Here is a 19,053-nt window from a genome sequence, read left to right as displayed (position 1 = left end):
CCAGGAAGTAATAGCAGTCAGCAAAGATAATACGCCAGGGCTTATATCAATAAGCGCCTCTGTTGCCGCTCACGGGCAGGTAAGGCGGCAACTCGGTGAGACCAATAATTGAAATTAACACATCGAGGCGGTAGTACAATAAAAACAGGATGTTTTGGCACGAACACGAGCCACGCACGGCTCATTTGGACATGCCCATGCCCACCCAACAGGAACCAATGATGTCAGTGAACGCGCGTCCATCTCAACTAATGTCCTATCAGACAATGAGAAAGAAGGTGCATGATACTGATTGGACATATTGCTCACAGCGCCACATGAAGCTAAACGTTTCCAGTGGGCCCAGATTCACAGAAATTAGACGGTAGTTGACTTGAGGCATGAATTTTGGTCGGACGAGTCGCGATGTTGGCTCTTTTTTTGTTTGTAATGTGTGGCCTCCAGTGCACCACTGGCCCGATTACGCGTTTAACCTGTAGTGTGTGGAGGCTATTCTCATGGTGCCCTAGACATCAGAAGCCAACGGCACCGCGCGCAACTGATTCATAGTGTTGGTTGCAGCAAGCTCAGCCCCTATAGTTTAGATGACACGGGACGTCGCAACTCCATAACTCAGTAGCCACGCCAGCATAGGGCGCTCTGGCCAAGTCACCAGGAGGCAGGGTACACGGCACCTCTTCACGCACGCGCCTTGTACCGTGCGTAAAATACGCCCGCAAGTGTCCATCCGCGAGGCAGCTATTTAGGCTGGTTCACGAGCTCTGGAGAGCAGTTCCGTCGCTGCCAGTAACCTCACGATCTCCACCGCCCCGCGCCAAGGACTGGGCTGTGTACTTTCGGAAAACACTCCGCCTCCTTAGCTGGGATTCTATGTGACTAGCTACGTACTCGTTGACATTTTATATAAATGTTCTGTTGTTCTTCTAACCGTGAAGATAGTGTCAGACGGGAAGTTTCTATCCTTGTTGGACTTCGATATTTCGTTACTATTAGCTCTCAATACTTCTTTAGGGCGTAGAACACCGTAAGAGTTTCTAAGTGTTTATTTTTCTTGACTGATGCTTTGGTTTGGTCTTGGTTTTAAGCTGGAATGAGAAACTTATTTTTTCGTTTTAACCTGAAGTTATTAGTACTTCAAGACTCTTTCAAGTACCATTTACATTGTGATTCCTGAATTCTAAGTGGCTCTGTTATTGACGAACATCCTTTTACTTTTGTTTCACTTACTGAAGGACTAGCATCCATTCTGTTTCACTTGTAGAAGAACTATCCTTTCCTTTGTTTCATCTCGAAGAATATTGTTGTGGAAATTTTGTTGAATAAACTTTTGTTTGTTCCCTATACCGGGGCTGCTTACTTGTGCAGACGCATCAGATATAGTTCAGACCTGATGTCGTACTGTGATTCAAATTCAAATTGTTCAAATGGCTCTAAGCACTATGGGACTTAACATCTGAGGTCATCAGTCCCCTAGACTTAGAACTACTTAAACCTAACGAACCTAAGGACATCACACACATCCATGCCGGAGGCAGGATTCGAACCTGCGACCGTAGCGGCAGCGCGGTTCCAGACTGAAGCGCCTATAACCGCTCGGCCACAACGGCCGACTCGTTCTGTGATGTTTGGGGGATGTTTTTCGCACCGTGACTCGGGCCCGCTTACTCAAGTTACCATGAACATGTGTCAGGATGTTTGTTTTAACATTATCACTGAACAGGTGTTGCCCTATCTCCATAATGAGTAAGCTGTGAACTTTTCCGTCTTCTAGCAAAAAAGCCGAGTTAACAGGACTGGACTAACGAACACCCAGACTCCTTATTGCAGCTCGACAGGCCCGCTGCATCACCCGATCATAATCACATAGTCGAACTATTTGGAACAGTGAGCGAAACTTGGCTATCAACGACGCAGCATTCTGGTAACTCTACGAGTTGTAATAATCAGTTAGTGACTTCAGCTGGATGTAGCGTCCCCGAAGATACTTGTCGACTCTCTTTCTCGCTGAATAAAGACCATCATCAAGGTTAGAGTATGTATTATGCGGTATTTTCGTGATATCTCCTGGGGATTACTAACATTTTGTCCAACGTGGTCATGTACATACCGAATAGCTTATAGGGAAGTCTCTGACTGCTTCAGTCAGTTAATTAGAGAAATCTGCAAGCGAAGTGTGGCTGCTACGATTACTCTCGTAACACACCACTAACATGGTGTGATGTTAACCAATATAGGATCTGCAGAAAAACGTACCAGAAATGACATAACATAGCTACCTTGAATGATGTCTTCGAAAGATGACAGTGTTTTAGTGATATCTTGACAGCTGTCCCCACCAGCCCCTTTACGTAATAAGAGTTTCCCGTTGGCTTTGCGCTGACACACTTATCAACAGGAAGTGGCCGCGTTTAGCGGCTATCCCATAATTCTGAATACGTAATCACTGGAGGCTGCTAGAGAGTGATTCATTGACTTGGTTGTCGGAGAGCCTGGAACATTTTCGTCCGTGAGATACAAGCACAACCGGTAGAGCCCTCAGTTATGCAAACAGGACTGTAAAAGTCAGCCTAGGTTCTGAACCGTTCGATAGCGACTAACAATACACCCGTTACAAAATTAATAAGTACTACTTATTTTCCTTACTGACGATCATTACTCACGGCAGCCCTGACTTGTTGCTTTCGCGAAGCAGTGAACGTGCAGATTTTTGTTGACTAAAGGAATCGTACGATCGGGTAGTGGAGAGCAGGAAGAGCAGAGGTGTCCGCAAGTATACTCCATTTTAAAATGTTGTAGACGATAGGTGAGTTGTTTGCATACCTCCTGTGGCTGCTGTAAGTCATTAGAATTAAGGTATTGCTACCATTAACCATCACGATTGAACACTATCTATGCTGCTAAATTCTGCAGTAAATAGTAATCCAGTATTAAATTGTATTTATGGTCTGCTGTCTCAAACCTTGCAATAAGTGCAGACTATATATGCGGCTCAATGCGCATGGCTGACGCCTTCGACGGCTCTTGCTGTTAATGCCTACTGCTGTTATCTTCAAATATTTGTCAAAAGAGCTACACTGTTATTTGCAACAAGGCATCAGCCAATGTTTATGTATGGAACATACGATGGGCGTCCAACAAGTAATGCGACACATTTTTTTCTGAAAACAGGTTTGTTTTATTCAGGTTTCCAATACACCATATTATTCCCCATTCTTTTATTCCCCATTTCTCAACGTAATCTCTGTTCGATGCGACGGCCTTACGCCAGCGTAATGGGAGGGCCTTTATTCCTGCATGGTACTGCTTTACTGGTTGACGTCGGAGCCAACTTCTTCCTGTGTCAATAACCTCGCCATCATCTTCGTAACGCGCAAGCAATTTCTCACAGATGGTCCCTCGTTACACTTTACGGTCTTCAGTTAGGTCGTGAGGAACCGAGCGTGCTCACACCTTTGAGTACCCCGACTGGTGGACGAGTGTTTCAGCACTACCAACAGAGACGTCCAGTCGTGCAGTGAGGTGTTTGATTGTGATCCGTTGATTACCTCGAATGAGAGTGTCGACACGTCTCAGCATTTCAGGCGTCACAACTGTGTGGGGACGATGAGCATTCGGGAGATCTTGACAGGTTGGCGCGACCTCGTTGCGACGATGACAGACGCTTTGCCCATTGACTCACCGTGCATCTGCTCACTGCTAGGTTTTCGTAGATATTCTGCAAACGCCTATTATGGTATGTGATGTTCTGATTTTCCGTCAAAAGTAAGTCAATGACTGCTCTCTGCTTGGAACGCACCTCCGTTACAGACGCCACTTCAAAGTTTACGTATAGCGCCGCCAGCTAACGAAACTTCATGAAACTACAGTGGCTGAAGCAGCAATACTCCAGTTGTCCTTGTCCCATAACAAAATCCGCATTTTTTTCAGCCGTAACTGACCGAGAGAAAAAGTGTTTCATTATTTATTGTACGCCGCTCGTATAAAACTCGAAAACGTACACGAATTAAAACCAATAACGAAATAAATCTACATTCCGATTACTGTACGAACAGAACTGCTGTTGTGGTGCATATATGTAATATAAAAGCCTAGAAAAAAATGCTCTTAACAAGAAACGCGCTAAGACTTTTACGTCTGGTGGCCAGGAATGCGCATAGCGAAAACTAATACAAGAGACGAAGGTAACACTTCTAAGAGCAAAATACTCGTATAAAACTAACGAAGAGGACTGAGTTGAGTGCGAGTGTGTCCGGTAAAAAAACTTGAGCTAGTAACGAAACGTATTACCGATTACCGAATCGCTGCGTCGACACTCATGGAACACCCTTTACTCACAAGGGAACCTCCCCATCGCACCCGCCTCAGATTTAGTTGTAAGTTGGCACAGTGTATAGGCCTTGAAAAACTGTACACAGATCAATCGAGAAAACAGGAAGAAGTTGTGTGGAACTATGAAAAAAATAACCAAAATATACAAACTGAGGTGCCCATGCGCAAGATATGCAACATCAACGATAGTCTCAGCTCCTGAGCGCCGCGGTCCCGTGGTAAGCGTGAGCAGCTGCGGAACGAGAGGTCCTTGGGTCAAATCTTCCCTCGAGTGATAAGTTTATTTTCTTTATTTTCGCAAAGTAATGATCTGTCCGTTCGTTGTTTGACGTCTCTGTTCACCGTAATAAGTTTCGTGTCTGTGTTTTGCGACCGCACCGCAAAACCGTGCGATTAGTATACGAAAGGACGTGCCTCTCCAACGGGAACCGAAAACATTTGATCGCAGGGTCATAGGTCAGCCGATTCCTCCACCGGAAAACACGTCTGATATATTCTATATGACACTGGTGACGGCATGTGCGTCACATGACAGGAATATGTTGTCGACCCACCTAACTTGTACACTTGGCGAATGGGTAAAAAGATTCTTCTACCTTGCCCAATTTAGGTTTTCTTGTGGATGTGATAATCACTCCCAAAAAGTGATGGAAACATAAGAGTTTGTCACATAAACTGAAAATAAAAGATTAAACTTTTCACTCGAGGGAAGACATGAACCAAGGATCTCTCGTTTCGCAGCTGCTCACGCTACCCACGGGACCACGGCGCTCCTGAGCTCCAGTACCCTTTATGTTGCTTACCTTACGCATGGACTACACAGTTTGTATATTTTGCTTATTTTTTTCATAGATCCACACAACTTCTTCCTGTTTTCTCGATTGATCTCTGTTCAGTTTTTCAAGGCCTATCCACTGTGCCAACTTATAACTAAATCTGAGGGGGGTGCGATGGGGAGGTTCCCTTGCCAGTAACGAATATTCAACAAATTTAAAAACCGTATTATGCAAGCACAAACTGTACAAGAGAGGAATCGCGTCAGTTATCTGCGACAGAGACGTATGTGTCACCCAGCAGTTAGTCGGCAGTGAACTGACTAATTGTTTCTTTTGGAGGAATGGTCCTCAGCAAGATATGAAACCAAAAAGCTGTCGAAAATCTGAGACGAAGAAAAATGAGTGGTAGCTCAGCTCCTTTAATCGTGAGCTGTATCTGAAAATCATATGTTTTGGACGATGGCTGTCGGTAGTTCGAGACTGCTTTCTCATTTTCATAAGACGTATTAAGTACAAGTTGCGATATTTCTTTACTACACCGCATGACAAAAGAAAGTGAAGCCCTCAGAACGGGAGGAGGAAAAGGAATGAAACTTAACGGGTTGATAGGATATACGCTGTTACGTCACTGATTACGAAATAGAGTCGAACTTACAAAAGCATGGCAGTATGAGCCCACTTATCAGTATGATGTAGCATCCCTTCTAGTCTGGATGCATGCACTGATTCGGTTGGGCAGGTTGTTACAAAACCAGTTGTCTCCTCTCCTGAGGCAGGATCGCCCACAACGAGGCCCCATTTCACATTCTGCCTCACACGAGTACGCGGCACCTGAAGCTATGTGCCCTACCAGACCTAGCAACGACACTGTTGTACTCTGATGGCCGTTCAGCCTGTCTCAGGGAATGACAACTCTAATCGTATACATGTCCTCCGCTGATGCGTACGTGTACGAAGTTGCGTTAACATCAGACCAACAAAGTGAATTAAAAAGAACCATTCCAAATAAAATTGGTGGTCTCCCTGTTATTTGCCGTTTTCGTAGTGTGCTCTCCGATTGGCTAGATGGTCTGCAAGGTGGAAAACTTGTCAAGCAGATTAACGTGTATTTTGAGAAACGTGTAACTGAACTATAATCAACGATACTGGAAACTGGAAAACGTATTTTTCTCACATACATCCAGGAGCACATGTCCTTAGCGAGAGGCGGGAGACGATTCAATGTTCTGTGTAGATTACTGCATTCGATGTCTCTGCAGTGTAGTGTTGTCAGCAACGAAAAAAAAAATTAAGAATAATGATTAACATCCCTTCGACGATACGGTCATTAGCAAGTCCAACTGGGTAAAGAGAGGGCAGAATGTCGGCATTTGTCGTAAGCTGTTTAAGAAAAGCACAGATGTCGTAAGTCAAGATGGTCATGTAGGTTTCTAGTCACCGTCCTTCAGAATGCGAATACACAGATCTTCATAGAATAAAGAGAGAAGTGGGACTAAAGGAGGCAGCAAACTAATAGAACGCCCCTCTTCCAGAGCTGCAGTGAATGGCTGTGTTAACGTCTCCAATTGATGTCTGCATCAACATACACAGTATTACATTCCTTCATTGATAACGAATTGTGAAGAAGTCAAGAGTTGGATTGGAGAAATTGTGTGAAATCTCTTATACAATAATTGTCCACTACCGTCTCTGAACCATATTTCTATGAACAGCCGTCCTCGCTCACTGTCTATTATACATCGTGTTCCACCGAAGGTAAACAACTGCGAGAGACGATTATTGGATAGAGCAACTTGCGACAAGGAACTTGTTCTCCAAGCCTACAAAAATATTTCCAAGCTTTGCTCGTACTTCAGGCATTCACCATGCCCCCAGTGTCATTTTATAATACCGGGTTATGTGGTCAGATGCATTTCTACTGGCTCCTACCAACTGTATTGACAGATAGCAGTGGTGTATTGCAAATAGTATTTTGAACTGGCAACCGCGGGTCAGGTGATGTCCTCATATTGATCCCAGTTCAGTGTAGCAGTGGACACCAACTGGTGTGGAGAGATCGCGTAACACATTAAAACTCAACAATTTTCTAGCACTGTGGTAGTGCAGCCGCGATTTGGGTGGATCTCATATTTATTGCAAGAATGTCACAGCGTATTTTTGAGCATAATCAATCATGAGATAACGATATTGTACCGATGTAGTGGAGGAATACGTTCGAGGATTCGGGCGTACTTAGATACTGTCTAAACAGATCCACACCCGTTCAAGAAATTAATAGAGTGTGAGGACATAGAGTGTCCTGTACACTTACGTCTCGATCGCATTAAGCGCGCACGTGTCGCCCTTGTGTTTCGAAAGTAATGTAACCTCTTCGGACCAACGAGGACCTACAAGTGGTACTGAGGGACGAACGAATAACGCATCTATAGAACTTCTGCATAGCCTCATGGAAGATATCTTAAACAATTTCAGATCGGGTACCCCTGTCCAGTATGGACGTTGCTTGTACTGAATTATTAGTATGTTAGGGCAGTTCGATCGAGAGTACGCATCATCTGTGAATATACACTTCAGGTTTTTCTGGTGGGAAACTGGCACTGGACTGCCGTTGTAGCAGTGCGTATTGACTTTAAGAGCATAATTCAGACAAGAATGCGTTTTTGTTTGGTGAGAAAGTAGCATGCGCACCTCATAACCAGTCCATGTGTCATGTAGTGTCTATGACACAGTTTTCTACTAGTGGAATGTGGCTTATTAATCAGAAGTACGTACTGCGGTACAGCCAACTGCATAGAAAGCAGCAAACTCATTTGAAGTAACGGAAATATACCTTCAAAGTCTTAATGTTTACGCGCCGGAGGATTCTGCTCCTTCTCGTATAACGGCAATAAACGAAGCTGCAGTAGAAATCATCCAGCATAACAACACGATGGAGGTAGTGGTCCAGAGAAGGAAACCCGACAAGTGACCTTCTACGGGAGTGCTAGGATTCAGTGCCAAAAGCGGGAAAGCGCATACGCTCCTTTCTGACACGCCCTCTGCCAAAACTATCAATTGACAGAAGGAAATGCAGGGCCCAAGAATAACAAATGCTCTTCTCATCACGGATGAATAATGCTTTCGAACAGAAACAGAAGAATGAGGAGGAGGAGGAAAACCAAAGGGCAAAGAGAAAAAGAAAACGAGGTCTTCAGGAAAACACCTCGTTCTGAGAAAAGAAAACTGGTCATAGCTCGTCAGATAACAGATCCCGCGAGAAAAATAATTTTTTCTTGGTGTGGAGGTGTTTCTGGTTATGACTTGGTACAATGTGATAAATGTAAAGAATGGTGGCATGAGGATTATGAGGGGGTAGGATGATATCTCTGTGGTCACTGCAAAAGAATATCACGTGCGAACTCTTGTCCGTCTAAAAGCTTGCTCTTATTGCCCGTGTGGATAAGGGTACACAGTTAACGCTTTTGTATTGTTGTTCTTTTGTGTCTTTCACAGAACTAAAATACGTTTCTTTTAAGAATGATTAAGATGCGGAAACTTAAAAATGACATATTTGTGCATAAATAGTTGTATGACGATAAAAGATTGAGTAGAAACCCACACTTGTCCTTAACTGCGTACTGCCCGCAAGATTTTTGTTTCCGTTCCTACGCCCATCCCTGGATTGTCTTTCGAAATGCTAGTGAAATGTTGTTATATCGCAGTACCAATATTAGCAAAAGTTGAACACAATACAGAATTGTTCCTTATCAGTTGTCAACTATTGTAGCTCTACATTCTCTTTTGTTAAAGTTTTCCGTTCTATTTGTTAGTATATGATATTTTCATAGTTTTAATTAGCTGAAATCCCTGAGGTTTTTTCAAGCTGATAACGACTGGAATCATTTTTGTGATTTCTGGTGATGGACACCGGAACTGGAAGCTGCTACCGAGAAAGACGGCGCAGAGGTAACGCAATGGACTGGCACACTGGGGTACAAATTTAAAGCAACAAATTGCTATTTTCCCGTCCAATATCTAGTTCACAATATAATCATACAAACTGTCAACAGATGTCGCTACGATCGTGTTCCGCACGGAAGATGGCATTCCGATCAGTGGACAACCACGCCAGCAATGACCTCGAGCGCCTATCAAGCAGGCTAGTTGGTGTGGCGATTGCACACTCTAACCTTGTATACCAGTAACACAACCAGTTGGTAGTTGCAACACTTCTTTATTGATTGCACATACACATGAATTCATCAGCAGTACTAATCAATTAACAACATTTGCTTATCAAGACCCTATCCACAATTAGAATTTACAATATTAACCGTCACACTTGTGACAACGGCCCCTTTGCGTGCCGGTAACAACAATCAAAATAATAGATGAAATAGATAACCAAATGTTTACAATGTCGGCTGTCACCTTTCTCACTCAGTTTTACGCTTACTGAAAAGGTAAAATTAATTTGATGCTATCTAACCTGAAGGGTGCTATTAATTGTTCTGTTTACACTTAGCATACTACTACACTCAACGTCCGGATGATTCTAGACTTCATGCAAGCTTAAGGCAAAATGTCAATTTGATGAACATGTGATGGACGCGAGCAAACGTTAATCTATTACGTTATCACAAATACACGATCCAAAGGGTGAACTAATACTCAACTTTGGGCAGCACGAAATCTCCTGCCTAAAACAAGCTTCTCGTTGAACGGAACAGAGAAATCGCGCGTTAACGGGGTTCGGACGGCCCTGAGTTCAAATCCTGAGATTTCCGTCACACTGCAAGTTCGCGGGGCGAGGTTTGCTCGCGTCGACCACTATACACGTTCCTGAAAACAGTAAAACCTGAGCGGAAGACACGCTGTAGTATATATATATATAAGGAATACCTTAATATAAACATATTACAAGTTAACCAATGAACAGAATAAAGGAGCTTAGTTTCCTTTGATCCAATAATATATCTAGATACTACGTGAAAAGATGTGTCAGTCCACACCCAATGACTTAAGGTCCACCTTACAAGATAATCTGTGTTTGCTGAATGGCTGACACCACATAAATCAAATGTGCAGTACCTAACGTGACAATCAACCTTCAGATAGGTATTTGAAATTGCAATAGAAAACTAATGTCACTTCAGTAGGTCGCTAAAGCAATAAGCACGGCCCCTACGGCCACAGACCAAACTGCATCATCCGTTTCTAAAAAAACATCCACCACCCGTGCTCTATGAAGTCGAACGTTATCGTCCATCAATACGGTCTTGGCCCACAGCGCCTCGTAGCAACCGCGACATCCGACCATAAAACATAATGTGACCTATATTTATCATGGCCACTTGGCTTTCATACACACAAGAAATTATTAAGAAACAACAACTACCACTAATTCGTAAAACCAGAAAAGTCTAAATCTATAACTAAATTAAGAAATGACATTCAAGTGAACCAGCTACCTTCAGCGTGCCACTAAGCACCAAATCCAAACTTACAAATGCGAAGCGCTATTTCTAGCAAGTTTAGTAACATAATTTCATGGCCGTTCCAGTACATAACTCGCCTCGGCACTACTGCAGTGAATGTTTTGCTGGCCACTAGCACGAGCAACTGCAACAGTCAATAGTCCTTAAGTACACAATAATATTCACTATATATAGAAGAACCCATCACAAAAGCTTGACGATTAATTGTTTCTTCTGCATGTGAAATTCACACCCCATCCATCCACGTAGCTCTCGAGGTATTAGCAAATCCTCGTCGCCAAAGGCCAGCCGTGTCAACACAACTTAAATACTTTCCGGCAGCGGTCCATGCTTCTTCGTTGCTCCAACTCAACTGGTCCTCACGGCATACGGCCGTGCCACGTGACATGGTGTCGCCAACACTCCACAACGACAACATCGAAAGCACGTCACGTCACAGACTGACACGGCTCATGCGCGGGCCCACTCTCTCGACTTGCCACCATAAATAGCCTCCCTCAAAGACGCAAAGAGAAGAAGGCACAGGGACAACGATCAAAGACGGAAGTAAGAATCTATATCGCCTGGCGCCAGAAACCCACCGGCTCATTAGTGTTTGCAGGGTGGTCCCACATCCACAATCGCTGTGTACAGTCATAGACAGTGCAGTGTGGCACAGAGAAGACGCCTGCAGACTCTCTGGTGTGGAGGGCCATAGCGGGAATGGAAGCAGGAGAGTCGCCAACTAATGAGGCCCTATGGCTTAACGTGTTTCTCGGATGAGGCGACATCATAGCGATCGAAACTGTTTCCCAGAGACCAGGACAGGGCCGACCACGTGTGGCATCAGAAAGAGAGGACTGTTGTTTGGCTGTAAGGGCACGACGGTACCGCCTTAATACTGCACTACAACTGGCAACTGACATCGAAGCATCACCTGGACGTGTTGTATCGAGACAAACGGTGCGTAGAAGACTTCGACAGAGTGGCCTTTATTATTGGAGACCTGCTGTCTGTTTACCTCTGGCGGCTCTTCACAGAGGGGAACGTCTAGAGTTGAGCCGACAACATGCCACCTGGACGGTCGAACAGTGGGCCAATTATCTTTTCGCAGATGAGTGCCGATTTAGTACGGATTTGCATATGGAGGGCACGTGGAACACGATTTCGAGACCCAAACATTGCGGAAAGCGACCGATATCGAGGAGGATTCCTAATGATGGGAACAGGAATTATGTTGACATAAAAGTTTTCTGGGTTTGGTACCGCGTCATAATGTAAAAACTACTGCTGCTATAGAAAAGCCAGCGTTTCGGCCACGATTGCAGCGGCCTTCTTCTGGGTCTAATGGTGCGTTCTAGCTATGCAGTGTCCTTTATATTTTGTTGTTAGTGTTCACTGTGCATGCCATTACGTCATAATTTTAAAAAGGTAGTTGGTTTATTGGTCACTTAAGGAAGAAGGAAATTTATTTTAATAGGTTATTGCGTTGGAGGGAGAACGTGACCTCTGTTGTCCATTGACTCTTGTGTTATGTGCCATGATTGGTGGCCACCGTCGAATGAGAAGTTTGCTGTTGTTTACCAACTGCTGGAAGTCGGCCGCGCGGTGGCAGTTACTCGCCGGTAGTGCTCGTGCCTCGTGTTGACAGTGCGGTCTGTTGGGCTCTGATTGCTGGCAGCCAAGATGGGGCAAGCCTGAGTTCATCCTCCCTGTTCATGTTGTTAGGGTGTTTGAGTATTTCGATGGCCTCTCTGATTTCGCGTTTCGTCATAATTGGCTGCTTGGCCAACACACAGGCTTCGCTGAATTTTATTTCTTTTCCGCAGTCATGGTGATGTTCTGCCACTGCGGATATGTTGTGTTGCCCTAGACGAATGTAACGCTCGTGCTCCCGAATGCGCGTTGCTATTGGCCTACCAGTCTCGCCGATGTATGCCTCTCCACATTCGCATTCCACCTTGTAAACGCCTGCAGTGTGTAATGCATCCACCTTGTCCCTGGTGGAGCCTAGCACGTCCTGGATCCTACGACCACTATAGAAGACAGGCTGGACTCCAACGCGGCGAAGGTGTTTGCCTATTCGGTCAGTGACGTTTTTCACATACGGTATGCGTACTGTTGGCTGCAGTTTGTCTATTTCCTGCTTATCTTTCTTGCTTGTGTTGGTCGACAAGGCTGTGTTTATCGACTTATGGCTACAGCCATTGGCTAAAAACGTTGTGCTTAACCTTTTGAGCTCAGGTGTGATGTTTTGAGCATCACTTAGGCGCTGAGCACGGATTGCCAAAGAGCGGATGACAGAGTTCTTCTGAGCTGGGTGGTGGTAGGATTGGGCGTGCAGATACCTGTCAGTATGTGTAGGCTTACGATATACTGTGTGCACCAGTGTGCCCTCCGTTCTCCTGTACACTTCGACGTCTAGAAACGGGATGGTACCATTCTTTTCTACTTCCAGCGTGAACTGTATCTTCCCGTGCATACTGTTCAGATATTCGTGGAACTTGTGTAGCTCCGTTTCACCATGAAGCCATATAGCGAACGTGTCGTCCACGTATCTAAACCAGCAACGTGGTCGTAACGGAGCTAAACTGAGGGCCGTAGCTTCAAAGGCTTCCATGAATATGTCGGCTGCCAGCGGAGATAGGGGAGACCCCATTGCTACGCCGTCTGTCTACTCGTAGTATTTTCCTTGTTGACCACTCGAACATCTCTTCATGAAATTGTACGGGTGAATCAGCAAGATTTAACTGCTGCCTGGTACGAGGAGGTGATCTTGGGATCTCATGCGCGGTTGCTACGAGGCGCTGTGGGCCAAGACCGTATTGATGGACGATAACGTTCGACTTCATAGAGCACGGGTGGTGGATGTTTTTTTAGAAACGGATGATACTGCAAGCATGGCGTGGCCTGCTCGCTCTCCCGATTTGAATCCCACAGAGCACATCTGGGTTGCATCCGGAAGACGGGTTGAATCACATCAGCATCCACCAACCATTCTCCAAAACTTGCGAGCGGCTCTGCAGTAAGAATGGCCGTTATTGCCTCAACAAGAGATTGATGACATCAGTCACAGTATGTCACGTCGTTGTCAGGCCTGTATTGGCGCCAGAGGCGCTCACATCCCACACTGAGCACATTAACCAGTTGTCAGAATGTGTGTGCAAATACGTTAATTCGAAAAAAAAAAGCGAAGAACATTTTTATCTACCATTATGCATGTTTCAGTTGCCTACGTTCTGCTTTCTTTACATTTTTTCTACTTTACTGTCACTTGGTTATTCTGTCTTGTGGCCAAATAAACGCAACCGTTTGTTGCTTTAATTTTGAAAACCAGAGTATTTAGGAACTCTCTTCTAGATTTGGTCCACAAGAGTTTTCCTAAATCGCCTAAGGCAAATACCGAGACAGTGCTTTTGCAAAAGACGTGACCGATTTCTTCCGTCATCCTGGCCCAACCCGAGCTGGTGCTCTTCCTCTGACGTCATCACATTGGAGCGTTAAACACTAACCTTCCTTCCCACCTTCCTGAAGCAATTTCCTGAAAAACACAAATTAACACTCGGCAACTCTAAACTCTGTCTGGAAGTAACATTACGACAGCCCTCTTAACAAGTTTTTGGATGTCCATCTTTGTGACTGGAGGTCTGAGGGATTTCGGTAGTTCACTTATGTAGTAAGATTGAACACCTACAGCAGTCCTTACGATGTTATTTATCATATGGCTTCCAGTTTCGGTGCTTCAGTGCACATCTTTAGGACTTAACTTACGCTGAGGGGGGTTAACACCATACGTATACATTATTCATCATTGGCCAACATCTATAACAGGTTTTCGCAGACTACCTGTAACAACGCTATTGTCTCTCAACCATGTTGAGTTTATAGTTGGTGGATGGAGAGACAAAATCGTTGTTACAGGTATCTGCAAAAACCTGTTATAGATGTTGATCACAGATGAATCTTGTACACGGATGGTGTAACCCCTTCGGCGTCAGTTAAGGCTTGAAGACGGTGCACTGAAACGCCGAAACTGGTAGCTGTATGATAAATAACATCTTCAGGTCGGCAATAGGTGTTCTGTGTGTGTGTGTGTGTTTGTGTGTCTGTATGCGTGTTACTATTTCTATTAAACAAAGAAGTCAAACTGTGTATGCAATTTTTTTCTGGGACATATGATTTAGACTCATTGCAGAGATTAGAAGTTTCGAGCTTAACTATCACTACCAGTTCACATTTTCCGTTTCGTCTTCGCCACACTTTTTGTTGTCTGCTCACTCTAGGTCTATTTTGACCAATAACTGCCCAAGCAGGTGTTCCCTCTCAGCATTTGGCTGCACACGGACTATGTCAGATCTGTAGAGATGAGCAAAACCGTTCTTCTCAGAGATCAGTCCAGATCCACTTACTCAGTAGAATGAATTAGCTCTTTTTCGTGACTCACTCACAAAAATAAAGGGAAGGAAGACACCCTGCTTATTTAATTCAGTTTACTGTACCACAACTTTATCTTATCTGCTCCTGTTTTAAGAGGACATAGAAAAAGGAGTAATAAGTTTATGTTGCATCCCAGTAGTTTTGAGTTTTAAACATTCTACATTTCGTCTACCGTAAAAATTAAAAGTATTACAAAAAATTCTTAATATTTATTATCAAGTGGGAAAATTACAAAATTAAGACTGATTCTTGTTCTGTGTTCATAAGTGTTATGAATGTAATTAATGTAAGTATATACAGTCATCATTTTCAATCAGTAGGACCATATACGTATCCAAGAACGAAAATTTAATCAATATTATGATTTATAAATAAAATTGGACCTATTATATTCGAAGTATGCCAGTTTTTTTTTTTTTTTTTTTTTTTTTTTTTTTTTTTTTTTTTTTTTCCTTGCGCAGGCCACTGATGTAGCTGGGATACATAATATTTTCAGAATCAATTGATATAGCGCTGAGTACTGCAGTTTTCTAGTTTACCGCCAGTTTAAGGGATCGCTGTTTATAGACAAATAAGCCTCAGATATATATTTGTCTAGTTTCTACAATTGCCACATGACACGATTCATGATTTCCTTGGAGCTGAGAACACACTCCAAACGACTGTTCATATTTTATCTACAACAGCTGATGTATAATTTGTTGGTACCTCCATAGAAACCAGAAGTTATCTCTTTCAGAGGCCAGAGACAAATTCTCAGAAAAATAGTAATAAATGATCAGAAAATAGGAAGAGTACTCATTCGAATTAGGGAATACTAACCACACTCATAACAGAAACAGCCATACAAAAGAGAGCAGAAACGTTGGGTTACATTAACAGAACAATCTATGGAACCCTAAGAACTAAAGTAAGGAAGGAGACTCTACCTGAATTCTACAAAACGAGGTCAGTGCCAACTACGACAGTTGGAAGTATATAAGTGAATCGTGGAGAGTAAGAAAAAGAAATGAAAAAAATTACAGGCACTGGAGATGTGACTCTTTAGAAGAGTAGTTGGGCACACACTATCTGACAGGAGGGTGTATACTTGCATAAAAAAGAACTGGGAGTAAAAAGCTTAAATCAGCAGATCAAGGAACATAGGAACAACTGCAAAGACTATGTCACAAGAATCGAAGACGACAGAATACCAGAACTAATGATGAATTATTACCCAGTTGGCAGAAGATCTTTAAGAAGATCGAAGGAAAAATATAAAGGTCAACAGCTTCGACCTAGAGGGTGTAATAAACAAATGCCTAATACACACAGGAAGAAGAAGGAGACATGTCATATTAAAACTATTATAATTTTTTAAGTAGTTGTGGTTTAATAAGTACTGAAACTACATATAAAACCCTAGTCCAATGTAAGAGGGATCCTGAAGGCAGTAATCTATCAGGTTAAATAAATAAATAAATAAATAAATACATGCACATCATATATGTAAAAAGTAATTATATAAATATAAACCATTATTATTATAAAGAGAAAGACATGCAAAAGAGCCAATGTCGGATGGAGATATGCTTAGTCAAGAAAGGGAGCTGGTCAGACAGTGAACTAGGGCAGCCAGTGACTCAGATCAGCTGATGAGGTGGTCCAGCCAGTGAGCTGTTGAGAGGGAAATGACTTCTGAATGGCTTCATGATCCACTCTATTCAAGCAGTGGCTGAAGATCACTGCTCATGAAGCTCACATCATAGCTGATATCACATCCCAACTGTGATGCTCTTTCAAAGAATGAGAAGTAACAACTCTCTCTAACATTTATTGGATTCATGAAATTTGAGATTTTCTATTCAAATCTTTTCTAACTGTTTACAATGTTCCACAGTAGTGGAGGGGAAGCTGAGACAAAAAATTTAACATGTCACATTTATGGTCTATCAAGTCGGGAAACTGCTTCAAATTGGCCTATAAAAACTACCTAAGCTAGAGCTCGTCGGTGTCACATGAGATTTTCAGTATTCATTCACTCTTTTTGTGCAAGCTATTAGTTCTACAGAAAAAATGAATAGTATCTTCTTTGTAGGAAATGTAATTTAGTTTAATTTCATACTGGGATATGTTTTGGCTAGAGGTCGCGTTTTCCGAGTGATTCAAGAAAAGCGTACAAACCTAACACTCATCACCCTCCCCCCACTCAGGACATCTAGTATGTCATTCATAGCATTTCCTCCTACCATTGTAAAAAATGTGGAACTACAAATTATTTCTCATACCTTTTTTGGTTTTCAATTTTTGAGCAATTAAGCCGATGGATTAGTCATCTATTTTGTTAATATTATTAATTACTAACAGTTTGCGCAAAAAGAGCAAGAGAATATTGAAAACCTCACGTGACGCACATACATTGTAGCTTAGGTAGTTTTTGTAGGCTAGTTTGAGGTAGTTTCTTGACTTAATAGACCATAAGTGTCTTATGTCAAATCGTTCATGTTGACTTCCTCGACATCATTGTTGCAAACAGTTGCCATTTGCACCCCACATCAAGTGGGAAAGTATTTTGTGCATTAATGTAGTGCTCTGAAGAACAGATCTTTCTTCCTTTTCTATGCTTTTCATGGTTGAGAATAGCTGCACGCATCAGCAAGATTTGGAAGACCATACAGGCATATTGTCAACAGCTCGTTTTTTTGCGGCTTCAGAAATGTTTCCTCCGGTGTGGAACATGGGTCTCTGTTGCAGCAACCGCGCGACTGCTACGGTCGCAGGTTCGAATCCTGCCTTGGGTATGGATGTGTGTGATGTCCTTAGGTTAGTTAGGTTTAAGTAGTTCTAAGTTCTAGGGGACTGATGACCACAGATGTTAAGTCCCATAGTGCTCAGAGCCATTTGAACCATTTCTGTTGCAGCAGCCTCTCGCAGAATCTTCGTCATGCTCACTACTGTCACCAGACACTTTGAATTGGGTGAGCCACTGCTCCTTTTTTCCAAATCACTGATCGCTCACTCCTTGGATCTGGCTTGTTGAAGCAGTTCAGGAGCGCATCGCTCATATTTACGAGGCCTGTTCAGAAAGTAAGCTCCGATTGATTGCCAAATTGAAACCACAGTGAACATCAAAAATGATTTACTTGTAACAATTAGCTACACCTTTCAGCTACTTCTCTACGTAGTCGCCGTTCTGACTTAGACTTTTGTCATAGCGTTGTACCAACTTTTCAATAGCCTCATCATAGAAGGCAGCCGCCAGTGCTTTCCGCCAATTCTCCACGCTGGCCTACACCTCGTTGTCTGTGTCAAAATGTTGTCTTCAAAGACAGCGGTTCATGTGACCAGAGATGAAACTCAGGGGGAGACAATTGCGGACTGTATTGTGGGTAATCTCACATTTCCATTTGAAAACGATGCAGGAGCATCTTCATCGCCCCTGCAGAATGCGGCTGAGAATTGTCTTGAAGAAGAAACAGCACGACAGTTATGTAATGTTAGCTGCATAGCTTCAGGCGAAATTTCTCACCAGGCCCTCGTACTTGGCGGCAGACACTATTTTCTAGACATCTTTACGCACTCACTGCGAGCTCAGAAATGAGAAGAGCGACGTGATGCTAACTGGGGTTATACTAGAGACACTACCCAACACATCTGTGCAAAGCTTTATCGGATTTTCATAGTCGTTTCCATTTCGCGACCGATCGGAGCTTACTTTCTGAACGCCCCTCGTACAACTCTGTAGGGCGTTACTGCAGATGCCAGCGCTAACTTGATGCACATGTGTGATTGTTGCAGGTGCTGTGGGCTGGTGTGCTGGTGGCACTGCTGGTGGCAGAGCTCGTGCTGAGCGCACCACAGTACAGTGGGGACCCAGGCGAGGGCCGCACATTTGGCCTGCTGCACAAGAAGAAGAAGAAAAAGCTTGGATGCCGTGGACGCTCCTTGCAGGTGAGCCACGGTTGTGTATCGCTAACCAAAGACTCGCTCTTGCTCTGGCAAAATTCTGCCATTAGCATAAAAGCTTCTGTTTTCAGCCCCATGCAGTTGTACTTATATCAATGTTTCGAACAATT

General features: G+C 43.4%; 1 protein-coding gene across 1 annotated transcript in view; it reads left to right on the top strand.

Annotated features, from left to right (window-relative positions):
- Positions 1–19,053, top strand: part of LOC126458063 (uncharacterized) — a 78,793-nt gene that overhangs the window by 41,150 nt on the left and 18,590 nt on the right. Inside the window, exon 2 of the mRNA XM_050094867.1 lies at positions 18,776–18,928. Within this exon, the coding sequence (XP_049950824.1) occupies positions 18,776–18,928 (153 nt within the window). The remainder of the gene's footprint in view (positions 1–18,775; positions 18,929–19,053) is intronic.

This window comes from Schistocerca serialis, chromosome 1 (assembly GCF_023864345.2).
Source record: "Schistocerca serialis cubense isolate TAMUIC-IGC-003099 chromosome 1, iqSchSeri2.2, whole genome shotgun sequence".
In the NCBI taxonomy this organism is placed as follows: Eukaryota; Metazoa; Arthropoda; class Insecta; order Orthoptera; family Acrididae; genus Schistocerca; species Schistocerca serialis.
The sequence above is the reverse complement of the archived record's forward strand: the minus strand, read 5'-3'. Positions and strand labels throughout refer to the sequence as shown.